The 21,958-nt window shown below is 38.7% G+C and overlaps 2 protein-coding genes across 2 annotated transcripts in view; both read right to left on the reverse strand.

Annotated features, from left to right (window-relative positions):
- The window catches only part of LOC138623038 (GRAM domain-containing protein 2B), a 191,551-nt gene that overhangs the window by 164,289 nt on the left and 5,304 nt on the right, over positions 1–21,958 (reverse strand). The gene's annotated exons all lie outside the window — the stretch shown is intronic.
- Positions 1,063–12,405, reverse strand: tbxa2r (thromboxane A2 receptor). The gene is made up of 3 exons (XM_069702273.1): positions 12,158–12,405; positions 6,589–7,475; positions 1,063–3,382 (listed from the first exon to the last, which is right to left on the reverse strand). Exons 2-3 carry the CDS (start codon positions 7,384–7,386, stop codon positions 3,059–3,061), a joined length of 1,122 nt encoding a protein of 373 aa, XP_069558374.1. The 5' UTR covers positions 7,387–7,475; positions 12,158–12,405; the 3' UTR covers positions 1,063–3,058.

Raw genomic sequence — 21,958 nt, forward strand, 5'->3', positions numbered from 1 at the left:
TTGAGTTCTCTCTCTTCATAAATATAGACCATCATATAAATAAGACATAAGAAAACACCGTGGAGAAACTGGAACCGTGGACATCAGTGAGACATCTAGGAATCCAGGAAGTCTGATAAAACCACTAAAGCCTTTTCCTTTGATGAAAACCCTCAGGGAAGATCAGGAGGGCAACATTTTTGGGACTGTTCAAAGACCGTAAACATTTGTTTGCTTCATCATTTGTACCCATGATTTAACCAAGTGGCCCCAAAATTCAAAAGCAATTTAAATATTGTCAGTCCTCCAGTGCGTAACTGATCTAACCTTGAGCTTCCAAAATATTTCTATTTTAAGATATTAATGAAACAAAGTCATCTGAAAATTGAATGCAGAGGGGCCAAACTCCAGCTGAACGGCTTTGCTCTACACCTCAGATTGTCCCACATGATCATTACTGTCAAGAACAGGAACTCAACGCACGATTTCCCACAACAAAAATAAACAATTATTTTTGTGTACACTTGTGCTTGAACATCTGTGCATGTAAACTGATCTTTTGTAATTCTTTGCATCAATTTAGCCTGAAAAAAAATGAAGGTCTTCATGACAATAATAATAAGATAATTTAGTATCACATTCTCCCTTGCATTACATTTTTGCCTTGCTTAAAAGAGAGAATTTTTTGTTTTAAAGAGGTAATGTAAATATACGACACCAGTTTGTTGCAGCATTCATACTTCAGTATCAATGCTTTTAGTTTCAATGTGTTGCTATGTCTTTAAGTCTCTGCCTCAAAACGCAGTTTGACATCTAGCTACACAATGTTTGAGCTGCATCTGTGTTCATCGTCAGATAAGGATGTTTTGTTTTGACACTTTGTACATGATTGCACCTCTTTATGAAGACCTGAACATGTATGGCACATTTTACATATTCAAACTGTAAGTAAAATGGTTAAAGTCATAGTTGCAAAGCCCTGTGTGTGTGTGTGTGTGTGTGTGTGTGTGTGTGTGTGTGTGTGTGTGTGTGTGTGTGTGTGTGTGTGTGTTTCACCAAAAAAAGCTTGCATTTTACTCATCCTTTATTCATATGTACAATCACATGCCATTTCTCTCATACTTCATTGGAGAATCCGTGGACATTGCACATTGCATATGCAGATGACTAAACAGTCACGTCGTGTAAGAAATGATAAAGACAATTTAGCTTAGCTTGTCATGATGTCACTCAAATGATTAAATTAGATGTAAAATAATTAATCCTGCTAAAATTTGCAGATATTGTCAGTGGACATTAGCTTGAAACTATACGTAAACATCTCAAAGGGGCAGAGATGCTGTGGACGCAGAACTTTGGCCCCAAGAAGTATTTGCATCAGTAATATCCTCCATACTTAAACACAAGGTAGGAACAGACTTTTTAGCATCCCTGATAGTTCATTTTGGAGAACAAGTGCAACCACAGATCATATTTTTTACAGTTTCCCCAAATTACAAAGCACCACACAAGTAACTTCACATTTAACCATTCTTTATATATTTTAAGATTTTTTTTTTTCAAATACCACATTTGGTTTATTATAAGTAGCATACATGCATTTGACTTCCAATATAAAATTGTCAATGTTGGGTATCTAAAAACCTGAGTCAATAAAACTAAATTATCTTCATGGCTGCATGCAAATAGTGGTACAATTAAGAGAACCAAAATATACCAGGGATGCAGTGATTCAATAAAATGGTAAAACTGCTTTTGAAACAAGAAATATATTAATATCACAATGTAATTTTATATAATACCATCAAAGATAATAAGAAATTAAATCTTCAGTGAAAAATACATTTATGTTTGTTCTTATATCAGTTATATTAAATGTCTAACCTCTAGCTTTTGTTTTGTTTTTGTGTAGTTATTGTCACCTTTCATGCTACATGATATAGATTTTTGATCCTTATATCTACATGGCGATCTTGATAATAACTGAAACAGACCCACTGCATATGATATTAGTTTAGTGAACAGTGAGTATAAGTATCTCCACTGTCACAATAAAGCACAGTATTTACCAGTAGATATAGATAGTGCTGGGTAATGTTAAACATTCTTTTTTATATTGGTACAGATACCTTGACTTCTATATTAATTCCTGAACTATACTTTTTTGACACATTTGACCAAATCCTGTTCAGGAAAAGGAAAATTAAATTAAACAAATCTTTGGTGTTCTTGCAGTTTAGAGGAGGAGAGTGTAACCCAGATTATTTTCTGAAGCAACAATTAACAGATGTTCCTTACATGCCTCACATGCAAGCTATTTGTACTGTAGATTCCACAATTTACCGATGTTCCCTTAACACCTTACATGCAGGTCACACTAGATATTATCAAAGCAATTTGGCCAGTTCCATTAAAGTATTGAAGTTCAGTACCCAGCACCAAAATAAATGTATATAATAATACTGCCTGGTTTACAATGCAGTGGAATTTGTCTTGGAGGTACCTGACAACATTGAGAATACATGGTCAAACTATTTTTTACTTTTAAGCACCTCTACATGATCAGAAGTCAGTTTTCAATGTTTGAAGCTCTTGGAATTGATTATTCAATTGTTTCCATGAACATTCGATGGTTCCCCCCAAAATGTTCAGCTGAATACTTAAAAAAATTTGACCATGAAGTGTGCCTTGAAATGTACAGTGCATATTGTGTTTAAATGATGATATTTTAAACACATTTGATGGACTTCTAGAATAAGCAGTGCCTTAGCTCACTTCAGTGCTTTGAAGTCAAAGGGATCACTTTTTAATGATAGAATACAGGATGATCTCAATTAACTGTCTCTCTGTCTTCATACTTTGCTCTGAATTAAAGTGTCATAATTGCTACTGCAAATAATGTATAAGGTAAGCAATAACACATCAAGGTTCAAACCTTTCGGATTATCAGTGCAATCTTGCAATTTATCCTGGTCACAGTCCACACGGAAACTCATCACTGAGTGGAAACAGTCAAACACATACTTTCGATCTAACAACGTCTCTAGGTCTGTGGCACCAGCAACTCAAATCCAATTAATCACGGAGAAGGAGGTGGCGGCTTTTCAGCAGATGGAGGTGATGCATTGGATTTCTCCATCTTTTCTGTTTCATCTGTGCCCAGGTTGCTCCTGAGCGAAGATCGTGTGAACCTGCGGACGGTCTCACCTAAACCTGGGTACAAGGTCATGATGGAGCCCCGGGACAAGTTGAGGCTGGGGTAGAGTCTCTGAAAAACTGCCCTACGAAACAGGATGTATACCCAGGGGTCCAGGATCTGGTTCCAGGTGGCGAAGCGTATCCATAGCAGTAGGTATCTTATCTTGAGACCGCCTCCGGACAGCACAGTTTGAGCAATAAAGACCTGGTGGTGAAGGGATTGGTGGAGGAATAAGATGGTTAAAGAGGGAAAGTCAGACAGGAAGAGAATTAGATAAGACAGCAAATCATAGTTGAAAAGAGTTGGAAGTACAGATTCGAAATAAGGACAGAAAGAAGGAAGATGAAATTGGTTAATATTGCAAATACACGCGGACAGTCACTATGTGTCTGACAAGTTGGCTTCATGATGCACATAGTTTCTATTCAAAATTCAGCTGGTGTCAGACTTCCGTTCTCCAGTGGTTTACATCCAAGCAGTGCAAGGAGACCAGTCACCTAAATCCACATCATAGTGTTAAAATTTGTTGCATGCAAATCAAAGATGAAGTCTAAAGCACAGTTTTCATTAGGCAAACTTTCCTCAGTGGCAGAGACACCTGCGACTCCAGCGACTGAAACAACTGAGACAGCACAGTTTTGCAGCGTGCCAGTTAGCTTAGTGGCTAACTTCCACTTCCCAAGCAGTGTGTGTCAAATAGGCACAGTTTATCGTCAAAGACTGTACATAAACTTGCTGTAACTCAATTTGATTTTTACGTAGCAATTACTCACTGATTACTGAGCCTGAAAAAAATTGAGTTTTATGTTTTAATAGGATTTCTGCAGATCTGTTCTAAAGAAATGTTTGACTAACTATATAAAAGTAGTATGCAATCTGCGAATAAATAAGATATCCTAGTTTTGATGAGAAACCATCTGTGTTAGTTTTAGGAAATGAAAAAAGGCACAATAAACAACCATGACAAGAGCTGAAACTATTTGAAGTGAACTGTTTACCAACTGCTCAGGAATGGAACGAAGTGTATACATCAGCAGCAAAACACAGAGGGGACATGGACTGCACAATGAAGCATGCGCTCAATTAGACTGTGAGCTTATGGTTTGGAAGCTGCAAGGCATAGATCAAACTGTAATGTACAAATGACTCTGTCCATGAGTTTCATGTTTGGGACATGCTAATGTGACCGGCTAATGACAGCCCAAAGTTAAAGTATGATGGGGGGGTGAGCAGTGATTATGGATAAGCTGTGCTATTGTTACAACATTTTGACGTTTTTGCTTTACTTTTTACTCGCCTTAGGCTGGACACTTGAAATGTGATGTATATCCAGGGGTCAAATATCTGATTGCAGGTTGCCATTCGTAGGCAGAACAAAAGCATTTCATCGCTTACAGGAGCTGCAGTCACCGCGCTCATCAGAATATACATCTGTGCAGGGTGTCACACAACTAAGGTTAGACAGGACTGCAGAAAAATGTGTGCGCTACTCAAGGACTTTGATCTTTTTTGGTGGTGGCATTAAATGGACTAGTCTAGTCAATGGCTAGTCAGCTTGTTCTCATTCTCAGTGTTAAATACTGATGTTTTGTCAAAGAGACAAAGTGCATCGGCATCATGACTGCAAGTGTCGAAGAAGGTCGTGACAGATTAGAAAGAGTGATAAATCCCACATGGGGAGGAAGTAAGTAATGGTTGGATGACTTTCACCCATTGGGGTCGGTGTTTGAGTCCGTGATAAAGAAAAGTAAACGTTGATTTCTATCAAGCAACGCAAGTAAGTTACTTACATGGTGTAACATATTTAACTTATACCAAACTGCGACCGTGTCACATTTAACCCAAACCATGAGTTTTTCCTAAACCTAATCACGTGATGTTTTGTCAAAGAGATAAAGTGCATCGGCACCATGACCGCAAGTGTCGAAGAAGGTCGTGACAGATTAGAAAGAGTGATAAATCCCACATGGGGAGGAAGTAAGTAATGGTTGGATGACTTTCACCCATTGGGGTCGGTGTTTGAGTCCGTAATAAAGAAAAGTAAACGTTGATTTCTATCAAGCAACGCAAGTAAGTTACTTACATGGTGTAACATATTTAACTTATACCAAACTGCGACCGTGTCACATTTAACCCAAACCATGAGTTTTTCCTAAACCTAATCACGTGGTTTTTGGCGCTCACACCTAAGGCACCTTCTGTTTATGAATGACATGTCAGTGGGCTTTGACAAAACGATAGTACTTGACACCCTGGGATGAAAAGGGTCTGGTAAATGTTGCAACAAATAGGCAGAAAGTAACACATAGAGATGGCTGCACTAGTTTTTACTTGAATTTTTCGAGTTTCAATGATTAAAAACCAGATCCAAAAGATAAAAAAAACAACAAAAAAAACCTCCACATAGGGGCTTTAACTTTTAATCATACCACAGACCCATACATCATGATCCCTTCACATAACCATAAGTCAGAGTTATCAAAGGGCACCTCACCCCCAAAAGTTTTCAAAATGAATGGAGGAACAAAGACAATAGTTTCATCAATGGAAATTAAGTTGGTCTTAGAATTTGTGATGCAGCTGCCACAGGTATGTAGCTTTACACATTACCTAGAACAGTCAGCAGAGTTCCCAAGCCTCAGATCAGCTTGTTATGAAGCTACATTGCTAAGAGGAATTGAAGCATTTAGACGGAAGCAGAGAAAAGGAGCTTAAGACCTTGTGATGCCTCATTAAGGTTCAAAGCTTTGAAGAGCAGCGCTGATACCTTGATACTTAAGGTTATGATGGGGTGCTTTCATATATGGCATGTGAGAAACATTTTCCACACAGCAATTAATGGACACCGTCTGTCAGAATTCATGGTATTTTTAACTTCCTCTTAACAACCTCGTGTTTTGTGCAGTTTTCCTCAAAGTTAAGCCTATCAGTAAAGTAAGTAAGTAAAGAGATTATAGTTAAAAGAGTTCATACATTGCAACAAAGAATGTTAAGACAACTATGAAATGATAACTATGAGAAAAGTGAAGGACTGAGTGAACAATATTCTCCTTCTGTCTACAACAGAGAAAGGCACCCTCTTCTATTGGTCTTATCACTTCAGAAAACGCACTGTCACAGACCACAAACTACAATTACAGAGGCATTTACACAGGTTGAAACAGGACCAGAGACCTTCCTGTGGAGGCCAATAGAAGTTTAATAAGACCAGAGTGCTCTATTTTTTTTTGCAACTTTATGTCAGTTCACTCTGAGTCCTACAAGAAACTGTGGTAAGCCATATAAATATGTCTTGTATGAGAAGTACATTTTGTTTTTGTTTTTTTGTTGCTTCATCGTTTTCTGTTAACACTAGACCTAAAATATCATGTGCATGCACATGCACATAAGGTCTATTTTAAGTCACTCACCAGGAGGGGGCACCAGCAGATCGAAGCGATGATCATGATCAGGATTAGCTGCACCATCATCTCAACCTCGTGGTCTCGGCGCCGCTGGCACCTGTCCTGTCCACAGCACACCTTGATCAAGGTCACCACACTCACTGTGTTCAGCAAAAATGACGCAGCGATGCAAATCAGCCCGACCAGAGAGAAGAGCAGGGAGAAGACCAGGTCATTTCCCTTTGAGCTGATGTTGAGAAAACACCAGGAGCCAGGTATCTGCATGTGGTAGCTTCCGATGCCTGTTAGGGGCAGCAAAGCTATACAGCCAGCAATCAACCATACCATCAGCACCATGGAGACTGTCCGGCTTTTGGGCATGCTTGTAGAGCGTGCAAATGGACGGTTGATGCCGAAAAAGCGCTCCACAGCCATGGTGGCTCCAAGCATTAGTGGGCAAAGTCCATAGAAGACCATGGACATACCCATGAAGTTGCAGAAGTGGCAGTTCGGGTCTAACTGGCGCCAATTGAAATGTGTAATATAGAAGGAGACCACAATGGAGCCTGTGACCAGAAGACCCATGAAGTCCGTAACCACTAGGCCGCCGAGGAAGATTAGGAAGAATGAACGTGAGCGGCTACTTGTCCGGTGGAAAGATTTGAGGAGAACAATAAAGGCGATGAGATTGGAGGTGAGACCCAAAATGCTGAAGATCAATGAGAAGTGGATTGAGGCAGTGGTTGGGTGGTACTTGAATGGAGGGCTGTTGATGGAGTAGCACAGTGGGGTGATGTTGCCGACTGGCAGGTTTGAGGCATTCATGTTGATCAGCTGTTCTGAGTTGTTGATTTCAGATGACTCAGAGATGGAAAGACAATATGAGTGAAAGGAATCTCATTTCTCCCTTTGACCTTAAAAACAAAAAGAGATAAGCTACATTACAAGACATTCTTCTTAATGGGACGTTTGCCTTGCAGAAAGGCAGAGAACAGTTGTGATATGGAAATGTATTGACTCATATAAAACAAATGAAATGTGCCGGGGTAACACAGAAACTGTCCATCTGCAGTCGAGTTAGACTGGTTTTGTAGCATTTCAGATGTGACAACTGTCAAGATAAAGTCTATGTGTTTACTCTTCCACACACCATGCTCCATTATATGTATCCGACACTCTATTTAGCCTAAGTATGTGGCAAAGGCACCAATAGGAAGTAAACACATTGTGTCATAATCAGTCTATTATGTTGTCCCTAGTGGTCTGTCCTCGATATATGGCCCGTCAGTGTCAAATTGTGTGACTCTGGCTTCCAGGAAAGTGGAAGTCCAATGCATCAGGCTGGATAGTGAAGTGAAATGAAATATTGGGAATAAATAATCATTCTTAAACAAAATATTTGTTTAGCTGCATGTGGATATTGATATCATCTTGAAATAAGTTAAGAAATAAACAGGAAACTAAAACCCCCATGACATTATCTTTCAAAATCAAACCTGATTCAAATAAACACGTTAAATGTCATCTAAACAAAAGGTGCACAAAGTTGGAGACGTGAAGGATTTCACTGAAAGTAACATGTCTGTTTTAAAATTCAACATTTTAGTCTGTGCACAGTAAATTGATGTTACTTAATGTGCTGACAGTGTCTTTTTACTATTTAAAAAAAACATCTCAGTTCATCCTGTAAAACTCTGTATTATCACCAAGAGTCATCGATCACGTCAAACTGTGGGTGTAACTTCCTGTGAAAATCTTGAGACTCATCTTATCAGTGTATAGTGGGTTTAAGGTAAGTATCCTGTTTATCAATTGCAATTAGTATAGTTAGTGTGTTGTTATGAACAATTAAATGGACGAATAGAACATTCAGGTAGCCAGTGAGTCAAAGGACTTTTCCTGTTGTTAGCAATATTTACTGATATTCGCTCAATACTGAAGGTAGGCTATAAGTGAGTGGGTGGTTTTTGAGCTTACTATTAAATATGGTCCTGGCGCTGGTATTACAGAGAATTCAGCTTATGTTACCAAGAAAAATAATTGAAAACAGGATACTGCTTCCTTCATTGAAGTGAGCTAATAAATATTAAAAATGAAAGCTGTACAGAACATACTTTGCATGTTGGTGGCAGTGAGTGATAAATGTTCAGACACTTTCAATTTCAATGCCCAGAAATTGAGTCATTGAAATGCTCAAGCACGATTTTCCTCCATACAGAAGTTTTTGTCACTCCTCCATGTGTTTTTCCTGTCGGCTATTGTTTAGCTTGCATACTTGAACCCCAAACAAAGGATACTGCACTTCACACACCATTTAACAGTGAGGGTAACAAGTTCAGTGAGTTAAGATAAAAAGCAGGCGCACTTTAGAAGAATCAAGCCACTTCTTTTGCTCCTGCACTTAGGTTTTCCTCTAATTGCGCAGTTTTACACGCCTGACGAAGCGCACACTGGTGGCTTGTTAGGAAAAAAACAAAGCATTTGAGTGTTTAACTGCACCACAAAACCACCAAACAGGTGTTGTCTTCAGCCTGCTCCACCCTCGAATTTTAATCTTAAAAATGACAAACAACAGCAGTTAGGGTACATCTGTAGGTCCTTAAAAAAATCTTTAGCTGCCTCAAATTGTAACATCCTTCAACTGTAACCAAAGACTAAAGCACCTTTCAATCCCAGTTTGAGAATTTCATGTGTGCCTTACCCCTGAAAAAGCCCCAGCTCCTGCCTTGTGTGCAAAGTATTAACAGGAAATCATGAATTTCAGCTAAATCTGCCAATTACTCTCCCACTTACCAAAAACAAAAGGTAACTTGCATACAACACTGGCATTGCAGAGATGTGTTTCTTGTGTAAGACATACTTCTTCCCTTTTACAGTAAATCAAACTTACTATTTTTTTTACTTTTAACTTAATCTTTTATCTTAAAATGAAATACTGATTCACACTTTGGTTAAAATCTTGCAAGAGTGGAAATTGTTGCTAATCAGTAGAAATCACCAGATGACACCTCACTCCTGCAACTGAATCATTTGATTAGAAGGATATCTTTTTTAACTATGACATCAATTTCAGTAGAAACTGATCTAATCTCTTGATTCTGTTGTAGCATAAAAAAAAAGTTGCATTTCGAAGAATTTTTTTGTGGCATACATCTTTTTTAGGAAATGCATATTCTGTACTCTTGCTCAGGGCAAATGATTGAAATCATCATTTTGTAACTTCCCAAAAACTGTGGCGATAGTTGTTTTGGTTTTTTTACACTTTTTTCAGAAGGCAGAGAACTCAAGACACACGAGTCAAAATAAATCTTTGCATCTTTTCCCAAAAGCTAACTGCACCATTATCAGGTTCTTTCACTCCACAGGGAGCACAAGGATGAGACAGATGATGGTTGGCGCCAGCTCTTGTGTGACCTTGACAACCTTTTGAAAGTGCCATTAGCCAAAAGTGCCTGTTAGCACCCACAATCAATATGTCATATTGAATATTGCTTCACTTGGGCAATGAAATGGTTTCTTATTCAAATTAATGCAATGTGTATGTGGTATTAAAGAGTGAGAATGTTGAATGTCTGCAACATATTTTATAGCCCAGAGGTTTCTAAACAGAGGTTGGGAAACCACTGAGGCTTTTTGCGAATTATAGTCCAAGTTTCAATTATAATCAAAGGTATCTTCTTATTTAATTATTCATTTGAACTGATATGAGTTCTAGTGAACAACAATAATGACAGATAGATGTAGGTTTTGTGGTAAGAAACATTTATCAGCTACTCTAACTGTCAATAATATAATTATCTTGTACTGTATACAATTTATTGATAACGTGCTTTACACAGACAGGTTTTTGTGCTTTTTCCAGGCAAAAGCACAAATGCACATGAAGTCTTTCAGTTGATTAGTCAATCAACAGAAATATCAGCAGCAACTATTAGAGCTAAAAGTTTCCAAACATATTACATATTAGATATAAGAATAATTTTTGGTTTGGTATTTTTTTGTTTAATCACAATTCTATACTATTGATTGATTTTTCTGAAATCAGTAATAAAATAACTGATGCCCTATAAGTATCTTATTGCTGCAGTGAGACAACTTTTAGAGCTTTTCTTCAACTTTTGCCTCTGGGAATCTGCATGGAAACACATTCAACTTACTATAATTTGTATTAATTGATTTGCTGTGATAGTCACCCAGTTCTGAAGTCTTTACACTGGCTTCCTGTCCAACAAAAAATGTACTTTAAAATCCCGTTTATAAAGGTTTATAAAGCACTGAATGGTTTAGGGCCAAAATACATTTCTGATCTGCTGCGACCTTGTGAACCATCCCGACCCCTCAGGTCGTATGGGACAGGTCTCCATTCTGTTCCCAGAGTCAGAACTAAACACGAAGAAGCAGCGTTCAGTTTTTCTGCTCCACATATCTGAAACAAACTCCGAGAAAGCCGCAGGTCTGCTGAGACTCTCAGCTGCTTCAAATCAAGATGGAAGACTTTTCTGTTTTCAGCTGCCTTTAATTGAACCAGATTCAAGTATATTGATCAATTTCCTGTATTTCTGCATTTTACTACTGTATTTTATTTCTTAAACGGCATTGCAACTTTTATACATTTTTTAGCTTGTTTAATGTTTTAATGAATGTTTTTAATGTTTCAATTAATGTTCCTAATTGTTTTTAAATTTACTTTTCTTTTGCCTTATGTTTTGATGCTTTTAATGATTTTAAGTAAAGCACTTTGAATTGCCTTGTTGTTGAAATGTGCTCTATAAATAAACCTGCCTTGCCTTGCCTTGCCTTAGGACTGAGTGCAAAGGCCAATTACAACAAAGATGCTGACAGTGCAAAGAAAAGATGGGGCCGTTGCTTAATTAAAGAGACTAACATTTAGTTTGCTCTCTTTTATACAAAAGTCTGACATTTAAACTTTTTAAAAGTCTGAAATATTGTTGTTGACACTGACTCTCACCAACTCTTCAGGAGATTTTGGAACGCTCACTTATTTTGACATGCATGAAATACTCAAAAACAAGGTGAGTGGGGTGTCGTTGTTCTGGTACGATGAGCTGCCTGACTTGAGTTTCAGAAATGAGGAAGTATCTTTCTTAAGCTGTGTGAAAACAGGGTTTAGTATCATTTTCAAAAAGTAATGGGACAAATGTTTCGGTTTCTGGCAAACAATGCTCCCAGGAAGCTCAAGCTATGCTCCAGTCAGTGAGACTATGAAACACACGAGGAACATTTTGAAATTAAAAATGTTATTTGGCTTGTTTCCACAAAACCAGAGTTTAAATGGTGAAACAATACACAGCAAGTGTATTGTTTGTCCACATTTCATCCACATTTAATAATTTGAAACAAGGGAACATTTGCAAATATTTGCTAATATATCATAGTAACATATAATCATAAATGCACAAGAGAAGGGTAGGGTAGAAGTAAAGCCAAAGTCACTACAATGCAGATCCATTGCCCATCCCTGTTTTTTTCAGGAGTCCTCTGCAGTTTACATATACAGAATGATACAAGATTTAAAAAAAAAGTTGCTGCTGACAAATGGTATATATGTTTATCAAATAATTAAGGTTTGTCTTACCACCACAGGAGAGCTTTCAAAGACAAAGTTGAATCTCAGTTGAAAGGTTTTTACTACTCCATCCAAAGCATCTCTCTTGCTCTTCTAAAACTAATAAGGACAACACAAACACTAATCACAGGAAGAGGTGGGAAAGATGTCATATACAGTAAGTCCCTTCTGATGTAAAAAATAAAAGTCATAAATAACAGCAGACTGTTAGCAGTAACCCTGGATCATCTCCACTCCCTTCCCCCAGCTGTGTCCTCTCCAACAGCCGCTCAGATACTCATCTCTCCCCCTGCAGACAGGCTTCCTTTTGCTCAGTTCACCCCTCCCCGGAAGACAAAGGGGACGGGCTATGAGAAGACACCACTACGTATTTTAGGCAGGCCAATGAACATCAGAAAAAAGCAGCACAGCAGACAGGAGTTAGTAAAGAGTGCAGAGTGGAGGGGGAAAGGCATTTGTCTCATGATTGCTTTAACATTGTTATTCATTTTTAACACGTGTAAATGTGTGTGATGGGGAAGTGGAGGTGGGGGCTACTTGGAAAGCTTGTTAATAATGTTTTATACTTAACACTTATGTAAGACACAGAGCTTAAAATGTTAATTACAAATAATGTTGGTACATACACATTTAAGCACACTGACATTAGATTAGAAGTGGTTAAACAGTGGGAAAAAAATTTGAAGGCATCAGCCGATGTTTTAAACAGAAACTGGTGTGCACATTGTTTATACATATAAATAACTTCTTCAGACACATATGCAGGGCAGATGTGGATCATGACCACTACAAATACTTTCGGCTAAGCACAGGCTTGTAAATTAGTTACAAGGAAAAGAGGAGAGATTATAATTGCATTGATAATGGCAAGTACTGTTTTCTTGTTGACAACAACTAAAACGGAGAACAGCAGTCTGCATCAGTAAACTGTCTTCAATGAATTGTCCTAAATAATGGGACACAATTAAATTAATTATATGAGACAAGATGATACCACACTTTCATGTTTGTGTCAAATATGGTGCTGGATCTGGGAGGTGATTGGCTAGTTTAGTATTAAGACTGGAAGCAGGGGTAAGCGGCTGGCCTGGCTATATCCCAAGTTTAAAAATACATCAGCAACTGGACATCTGACTACTTAACATATATTATGTTTATTTATTGTGGGGAATAAAGCCGGCATTGGACAAAAGCTGACCAGAAAAATTGAAATCACAATCTGGGTCCTCTCCAATAGGGACATGCAAACAAGAATGACAGTGATGGAGAATGACACCATTATCAGTCAGGCATGTTTGTAATGTGTCCGCCAATCACTTGCGCTGCGATCTTACTTATAGTTTTTGCAGCCTGTATCTTGGTGTAATTTCTGTTTGAATTTGTTATTTGATGCTGAAGTAGCAAGAGCGGCGCAATCATCCTCAGCTGAGGCACATTGCAAAGATTCAAGTGTTTTCTGTTTGTGGCTGATGTAATTTTTCTATAAAAAGTTTGTTTATTTGGTCAGAAAATCTTAATGGGACACGACTTTCATTGAAATTTCTACAATAATGAACGCATACAAAAATGTGTTGAATTTCAAATGTTTAATTGGTGGATACAAGATTACATGAGTGAAAGACCATCCTCAGGGTCCATGCTTTGTATTGTCAGATCACACTCTGCATTGGTTATCTTTAAGAAAAGGATTGACCTCCAAACTAATGTTACAAATCCAGTGTTTGCAGGTGTGCCTCTCACTTTCCAATCAACAGCCTTCTAGATTTAAACATTCAAGAGAAGTAAAACATTACCAAAATATATTTCTTTGCATCCATTTCCATCACTGACTTCACCCCGTATTTAATTTGTGAAATACATTTTGCTGTTAATATTAGAGTTCAAACTGTTTCACTTCACATTGTTTGACATTAATTCAAAATACATTTTTGTACAGGGGTTTAAATGTGTGTCACATACCAGTGATAGTTGTTGCACTTTTTGGATCAGGTTCAGGATTCAAAAACAAATTCTTCCACTTGTATATTTAGAGTTAGGACCAATATGCTACAGACAATATTTGGGGCAGTCCATTAATGTCCTCGGACCTCTGATAAGTCTTGGTCCAAATCCATAAAATTGAAAAATTTGGTATCACTACTTTTCAGCTTCAGGCTTGTGATTAAGCTACCAGAAAAAAAAATATATGGTGCATTACATGGAACATTTATGATGCTTTCATGTGCAGATCTAGTGGAAGTATGAGTTTCCCTTTTATAATGTATGCTTGTTCAAACCAACGTACAGTAATTCAATCCAATATTCCTGTAGGTCTAATGAATTCTACACTTTTTATCACTTCATGCCTGTTAATTGTAGTTACTTTATTTCTTGGCATTTATTCCTCACATCTAGACCTAGATATTTTTTTTTACCTGTGTCATGAACATTTAAAATTGAAAATACAAAAGTCAGGCTAAAACTGGATAAGAGGTCAGCTAACAAGGCACAACCCACAATCTGAAGCATACAACACAGTGGGTGCATTAACTTCACTGAGCCACAGCAGAGCTTGACATCCCTTCATCTATTTTCCATGTGGTAGATGAAAGGGTTGGAGATAAGAAATGAAATGGTGGGTGTCCGTATAACTACAATTTATTACACTTAAGTAATCCTTTGGACTTCATACGATCGGTGTGTGAGTGAGCCCCTGCGCGAAAAAACAGATGCGCTGCAGAGTAAAGCAAAGGTTAGACACGAAACGTTGAAGCAACCAGCAGACAGTTTTTCTCCTATGATCATAAACATGGATCTCATGTATCTGATACAATTTTAAACTTGTAGGTTTACAACGTTTTGCTGATGTCTTGTGAATATCTATGTCCTTGGAGACCATGCTCATACAAAGCTGGCTAAATCTAAAAGTTGCATCTTCTCTGCGTACCGACCTTACCTACACCCAAAACTGGCCGTTCTTACACCTGAAACTGAACGTTTTTCAAAGTGGCAAAATCTGAAAGGACCTCCTTCATGGTTTAGATTGTGGAAGGAAGCCTCAGGTTTTCAAATCTGTGGTCTATGGATGCTCAGACATTGTCAGATGCTACAACCACATGAGAAAAAAAACAACAACATGCAAATAGACAGTACACTTTAACACAGCATTTTGCAGAAAAAGAAAAAAAAGATTCAGAATTGCAGTGCATTGAGCTCTCACTTTCAGGGCCACTGTTTATACGACTGGTTCAGGGTCTAATCTCCGCAGAGCATGCTCTCCTTTGGCTCCATTAAACTGCCTCTCCAGTTCAACACTCTGTCTGAACCAGGGCAACACAAACAAACAAATAAGAACCGGAGAAAATATATCAACACCAGGAACAAGGAAATCTGCAAAGCATTAGTGTTTAAAGTGGCCTTTCCAACAACTGAAGCTACGTGTGAGGCTAATATTCCATTTAATTAAAACCAACTGTTTAATCAGACAGCGTGGCTTCATCATGAAGCTTTCTGACATGAGAGTGCAGGCTTACATAGGCAAAGCTTATATAGGCTGTGCTCAATCAACCATTTATTCATTCAGCAGATTTCTGTCAGCTGTGGGGCCCACTTGGTCCCACCCACCAATCAAAGCAGAGCTGTACTGGGAAAGAAATTCCCCACTAAATTACAGCAATGTAAAAGCTTTTTATACACTACAAGCAGAAGGCAAACACGAAGTACATTACACATTTTTTTTTAAACAAATTGCAGGGTAACATCACAGGATCAGTTGTTATAAATATAGATGATGTAGATGCAAAATTAAGATGTAATGAGACATTTGAAGTCCCAAGGAGACAAGAACGCAGGGCCAAACAAAGAGGCCAACTGTTTTCATTTCCTCACACTCTTGAGCCTTATTAAATCAATGCTGAATTCCATCTGAGGCCACTCTTGTAGATATTCTGCTGAAAGGTTTATTTAAACACAATATTTGACTGACCTCAAACTACAATAGAGTATAAACACTCACCAGACACAGCTATAACTCATGACTGAAAGAAAGAATTTTCTGTAAAAGTGCCCAAATAAAATCCTTCCCTCAACTTAAAACTTTCCACTCTTCACTCCAAAATTACATTTTATTGAAGCGTTCACACATAAAGCTCCAACCCTTGACAGACGGTCTCAATTTCAGCCACGAACAGGCCCACATAAACTCACTGAACAAAGGAACATGAGCAGAGAGATCAGGGGGTGAGCATTAACCTCCACAAGTGTTACACCTTCCTGATGATGCTTATTGATGTCAAGGGAAATAAGCTGCTTGATGACGCCATGGCAAAGTAGATGGCCATACCATCGGTCAGATAAATGGGAACATTTTTACAAACCCGGTGGACTGAATCTCCTGGCTAGACTGTGGAGAGACGCAAGAAATTGAAATATAAGCATTTACTGCAACAGAAAATATTAAATACTTGTGAACAGATTGCACATAAACCGCCTGCTCTTTCATGAAAAGTGAAGAACATAGATCAGAACATTTCCTCACTGTGCATTGTGTCAGTGGTGTTTTTTTGTTGTTGTTGCAAACATTTTTTTCAAATCTTCTTCTCACTTCTCTTGTTATCATTTCAGCATAAACCGTAGACTGTATATAAAGGTGGATGTTGTTTTCAGGTTTTGAAAAATGAGGCTGATGCAGAAGTGCCTTAAACTGCAATACCACCGACGGCTGCTAGAGGTTGGCTCCAAAAAGCCTCCGGCTCCATAGACTCCAATTCAACTTCTCTCATGAAATACAAAGTCAATCAAAACTGCATGCAGTGATATGCGGGCCCTCGCACGTTGCACATCGGGGATTCACTTTTTGGATGACATGCTTTATTACTTTTTTGAATATTTTGGACGACATAGGATGACTTTTTTTTTTAATTATTTTTTTTTTATCACTTTTTGGAGTATGACCTTTTTTGAGCTAACATGCATGCAAGTTACTTCTCACTGTGAGGCAACTAACCAGTGCACAATGAAAAAAAAAAAGGCTCTTTTGGACTTTTTTTTGTTTGAGTTTTGCATTGTTGTTGACCTTTGGTTTGGTATTAGTATGACTGCACGTACAAACCTGTGTGGCTTACCCTTAGAGGGATTCACCTTAGGAGGTCTCGCCCTCTGTGAGCCATGTGGCTTACCCTTAGAGGGACTCGCCTTAAGGGGAGTCCCTCCATAAACCATGAACCATGTGCAGGGCTCAAACCCGTGTCTTCATGAGGTCATTTCCAGCTCGGCGTCAACGTCTTAGGCTGCTGGACTATCTTCAGCGCCGGAGGAAAGAAAGTGTTTCACGGAGTTCACTCAGAGCTTCCAGCGACTCAACCGACAGTCTGGTTAACTCAACAGGTAAAAGATTCTACTTCACCAAGGTTGCTATTAATGGTTCAAATTCCACCTTGGCCTATTGATGGTGATTCAGCTTTTAGTGAAGTTGAAACGTCTGGAGAAATTGAAAAAGTTTTGCGTGCACTACACATTACAGGAAAATATTTAATATCACTGCAGACCCTTTTGAAAACACGTATATCTACTATCCAAAGAATGTCTGCGGAAATTTTGGTCGCATTTTGAATGAATATTTGTGGACGGAGTTATAGGTTGCAGTAAGGCAAAGATTTGTCACAATGCATTCTAACTCCTGGGAAGATTGGTCGCGCAATGGTTCGTGCGTCTCACTAAGAAGTGTGCAGGTTCCATTCCCCCCTTTGTTATGACTTAAAAAAAAAAAAATCATACCATAGCATGTCATCTAAAATATGAAAAAAAAGTCATACTACAGCATATTTTCATTTTCATATTTTTTTTTTAAATATTTTTCCCCCCAATTTTTTCCCCACAAATTTAAATGTCTTTAAATACACATTAACATGAATCCAACATATTGTAGGGAATGGATAAATGGAGCCAGAAATGCACACATTCAGCGACAGGAGACCTCTCAAACTGGGCGCTGGTTCACTCACAGCACGAGACTAGCCTGGACCTGCCCTCCAAGCCTCCGGCACCGGTTCACTCACAGCACGAGACTAGCCTGGACCTGTCCCTCCAAGCCTCCTGTGCACAAAGAGCAGGACCCGCCCCTGTCGCTGCTGTGCCAATCGCAAGGCCGCCTTTTACATGCTGGCTCTGTCAGGTTCCCGTGATTAACCGAGAGCCTATTCAGACCCCAGCTGACTAAGATCCCAGACACAAGGATGCATGGTGCTAAAAACGTCAATTTGAATAGCTTGTATGCATGATTATCATGCAATTCCCTGCTCCATATCTCAAGCAATTTGAATAGCTTGTATGCATGATTATCATGCAATTCCCTGCTCCATATCTCTATCAGTTTGGGGGACCTTGGCCTGAAAAACGTTGAAGACCCCTGCTTTACTATGACTTTTGGGTCATTTTTTGGCTGCCACACCACGGGCACACCGATCGATGAAAACAAATTCTTTTGATAACTTTTAATTCCAAAGATGTTATGGGTGCACAGACTAAATTTCAAGTTGGTCCGAAAAAATCTGAAGGAGGAGTATGTTAAAGTACAACATGTGTGAATCGCCAAAAATGGCTACTAAATTCAAAATGGTGGACTTCCTGTTGAGTTGACATCATGGTACAATGTCACTTTTTTGTACATCTTGGTGTGTCCACCGAATTTTGTGCATGTAGGTAAATGGAGCCACCATTAGGGGGCGCTAGCGAGCCATTTGGCCACGCCCACTCACGACTCCACGAAAATACGAAATTTTTCATCGGGAGAGACGGGTGTACCAACTTTCAGGAGTTTTTGAATACGATAAAGCCGCCAAAAATGTTGTTGTTTATGGAGAATCATAATAATCGCTTGAATAAGAATAGGGCTTTCGCACCTTCGGTGCTCGGGCCCTAATAATGTTTTTCCACAAGTTCTTAGGGTGTTGTTGGCTAAAGTCCCTCCTTCTCATTAGTTTTCTGGTGGTCCATCTGAAAATAATCCCGTCATTAATGAAAAAATAAAGCTAAAAAAAAAACCTTGTTTTTGAGGATGTATTTGTTTGATTGACAGGCCTGCACTGCAGTCAGGTTTCTGCTATGGGTGGTTGGGACGTAGTATCGTCGGCTTTCCAATTAGGTCGAGTCAGATACACTTCTAGCTCCCCCGGCTGATCCAAATATGGTCACTTCTGGCTATAAACCACACCAAACTAGCAAGATGGCGACAGGTAATGTCTGAACTCGAGGCCTCATAATGGCTGTTCACAAACCAATGGGTGACGTCAATGTTTGTTGCCACTTGGCACAAACACACCACATTTTCACAATCCTAATCCTATTAAATTGACATATCCATATGTATTTTTACCGACAACCTGCATACAAATTTTATATTCTCAACACAAACACATTACAGAAACTTATGCTCTGCTCATCTGTACACGTAATAAAGAAAAAAAAGACACATTTGGGAGATACAAATAATTTAAAAACAACTGGAGAGTCATCAGAGACACCTTGAAATAAATGCACTGTCAACTGCAAACCTTCTCTGATCTCATCACACTGACTTCATTACTCTCTCTTTGTAATTGCAAGCTGAATATTGGATCCATTGCTCCAATGCAGACCAGTCTGAAACTCCTATTAATATTACAATTTAGCTTGAATGCATCAGTCCTCATAATTATGTATACATTTCACACAGTTTAACTAGCAGCTCTGCTGGCATTGTTCTCTTAGCTTATCTACTCAGACTCAGTGTCTGTAAGTTTACAGTACCCCAGTAAATTACATTACAGTCCACTCCGAATAACACCTTAAAAGGATTCTGAGTGATTTCCTCAACATTATGCACAATCAGGCCTGACCATAGAAGGACAATTGGCACCCACTCGTTTATTTATCCCTACACTATTTTTCTAACTCTTACACAAACACACACTTGCGGTCCCTCTCTAGTGCATCTCTTGTACTCCTCGCTCGCTCACAGAGAGATACACTCATTTACATTCACATAATTTCCCTGTCTGCTTTAGATTCATTTTAAATGATTGTTACAGTACAGCTACTTAGCGAGAGATGAATAGAGTTTCTTAAGTCTTGGAGAAAAAGCAAAGCATCATTGGAAAGCTCTCTAAGGTCACTAAACACACACAGACATGTAGAGAAAACTCCGAAAAAACCCCACCACACAGGCACATGAATACACATTTAATCTATAATGTTTTTTTTTTTTAGCTGACATCCATCGATCTAGGAACACCAGCCCCAAGCATGCTGTTTTGTTTTTACACTAATGAGCTTTGCAGTGGGAAATACACAGAATACCGCAGCCTCTGAAGAAAACAACTAAGTGAACTCTGCCTGAACTCAGCCAGAGGGTCATACCTGTGGCAAATGTCTCCATTCACGCTGCGCAGACATGACAAAACTGTTTTGTTCCATTCTTAAAAACTTGAAGCGAGATGACAATACATTTGATAATACATTCCTCGAGAAACGCCTGAGAGATGTAGACATGATCGCTCCATGAAAAACAGCTGAAAAAGAATGCTCCATGAAAAACAGCTGAAAAAGAACGCCTCTGCTCGCTTCAGTCCCATTCATCTGTGCAGGCATGTTGAAACAGAAGTGGCCAATTACTCAAGGTGAAAGCCGTGACTCATCCCTCTGGTGCACGATGATGAGGCCCTGTCTCAGTAAAGAGGCACACTTCACATATTCAGACATACAATAACAGACACATGGCTGTTTATGGGAATCACATCTAATAAATGAATGTCTCTCTTACTGCACAGTGTTTCATAAAACAAATTCCAAATATTTGGTATCAAGACGTTGAGTTCATGCTTTTATACGGAAAGATTAATAGATATTTACCAAATCAGAGCGTGGTTAGTGAATGCGAAACAGCTTTGAGGCGAGCGAGATTTCCCTCCTGGTTGCTGAATCGGTGAAAAATACTGAGAGTTCAACTCTACATCTGAAATGTAAAAAAAATATTTTTATCACAGGAGCCTTTCGTGACAGTGCTTCAATTTGTGTTTCCCCACTCAGGTTAATTTTACTTTATATCCTGAAGCGAAACAACTCCCGTGCAGATAAAAGCAATTAAGTTCAACATTCTTTTGAGTCATCATTGCACTCACAACAGCTATCCAACAGCTCAGCCTCTCATCTACTGGACTTTTTTTTTTATTCACTAATACTGCTACTGTCACTTAATAATGTTGTGGGCCCTCTGGAAAGTAGTTCATTATGCTCCCTTGTTACTAACATAATCCCACGCTTTCATAGTTCAGCAGTAACACGCAGGCCACAATTAAGTGTTAAATGTGTCACAGAAGTCCACATGGTCATTGTACCAAAAGGAGGTTGTGCTCTTTTCTCTAGGTGGGAACCTACTGTAATCTCTCTGTCTCACTGAGTCTTAGTAGGGCTCCTTAATTAAAATTCAAGCATATCAGCAAACAGCAATAACTAAACACAAAACCAGAAAGCTCTTAGCCAATAATGAGAAAAAATATGAATCAAATGAGACCAATGACAAACATTTAAGCTTTGTGGTTCAACTTTGGCCTGTTGTACTTGCCTTAGTTGTGAGGTTTTTCTGTGCCCTGAGACATTATTAGTGTGTGCATATCCAAACAAAGTGCCCATACAGATAACCCATGAGTTTCTTCTGTTTTTTCACATGGGACACATTTGACCACAGGTAAGACACATGATAACATCGGACAGAGTTTTCCACATGTTGTAATATGTGGTAGCATGTGGAAAACATGTTATCAAGTAATGTACACAATTTTACCAACACATTTTAAA

Source organism: Brachyistius frenatus, unplaced genomic scaffold, assembly GCF_029030835.1.
Source record: "Brachyistius frenatus isolate BFR_SWC_R1_liver_20210118 unplaced genomic scaffold, ASM2903083v1 Contig_41, whole genome shotgun sequence".
Lineage (NCBI taxonomy): Eukaryota > Metazoa > Chordata > Actinopteri > Embiotocidae > Brachyistius > Brachyistius frenatus.

Coding starts and splice junctions, on each gene's coding strand:
- tbxa2r (XM_069702273.1), bottom strand. CDS start 7,386: ATGAATGCCTCAAACCTGCCAGTCGGCAACATCACCCCACTGTGCTAC. Junction 3,383..6,588: donor TCTGCTGGTGCCCCCTCCTG/GTGAGTGACTTA, acceptor CTTCACCACCAG/GTCTTTATTGCTCAAACTGT.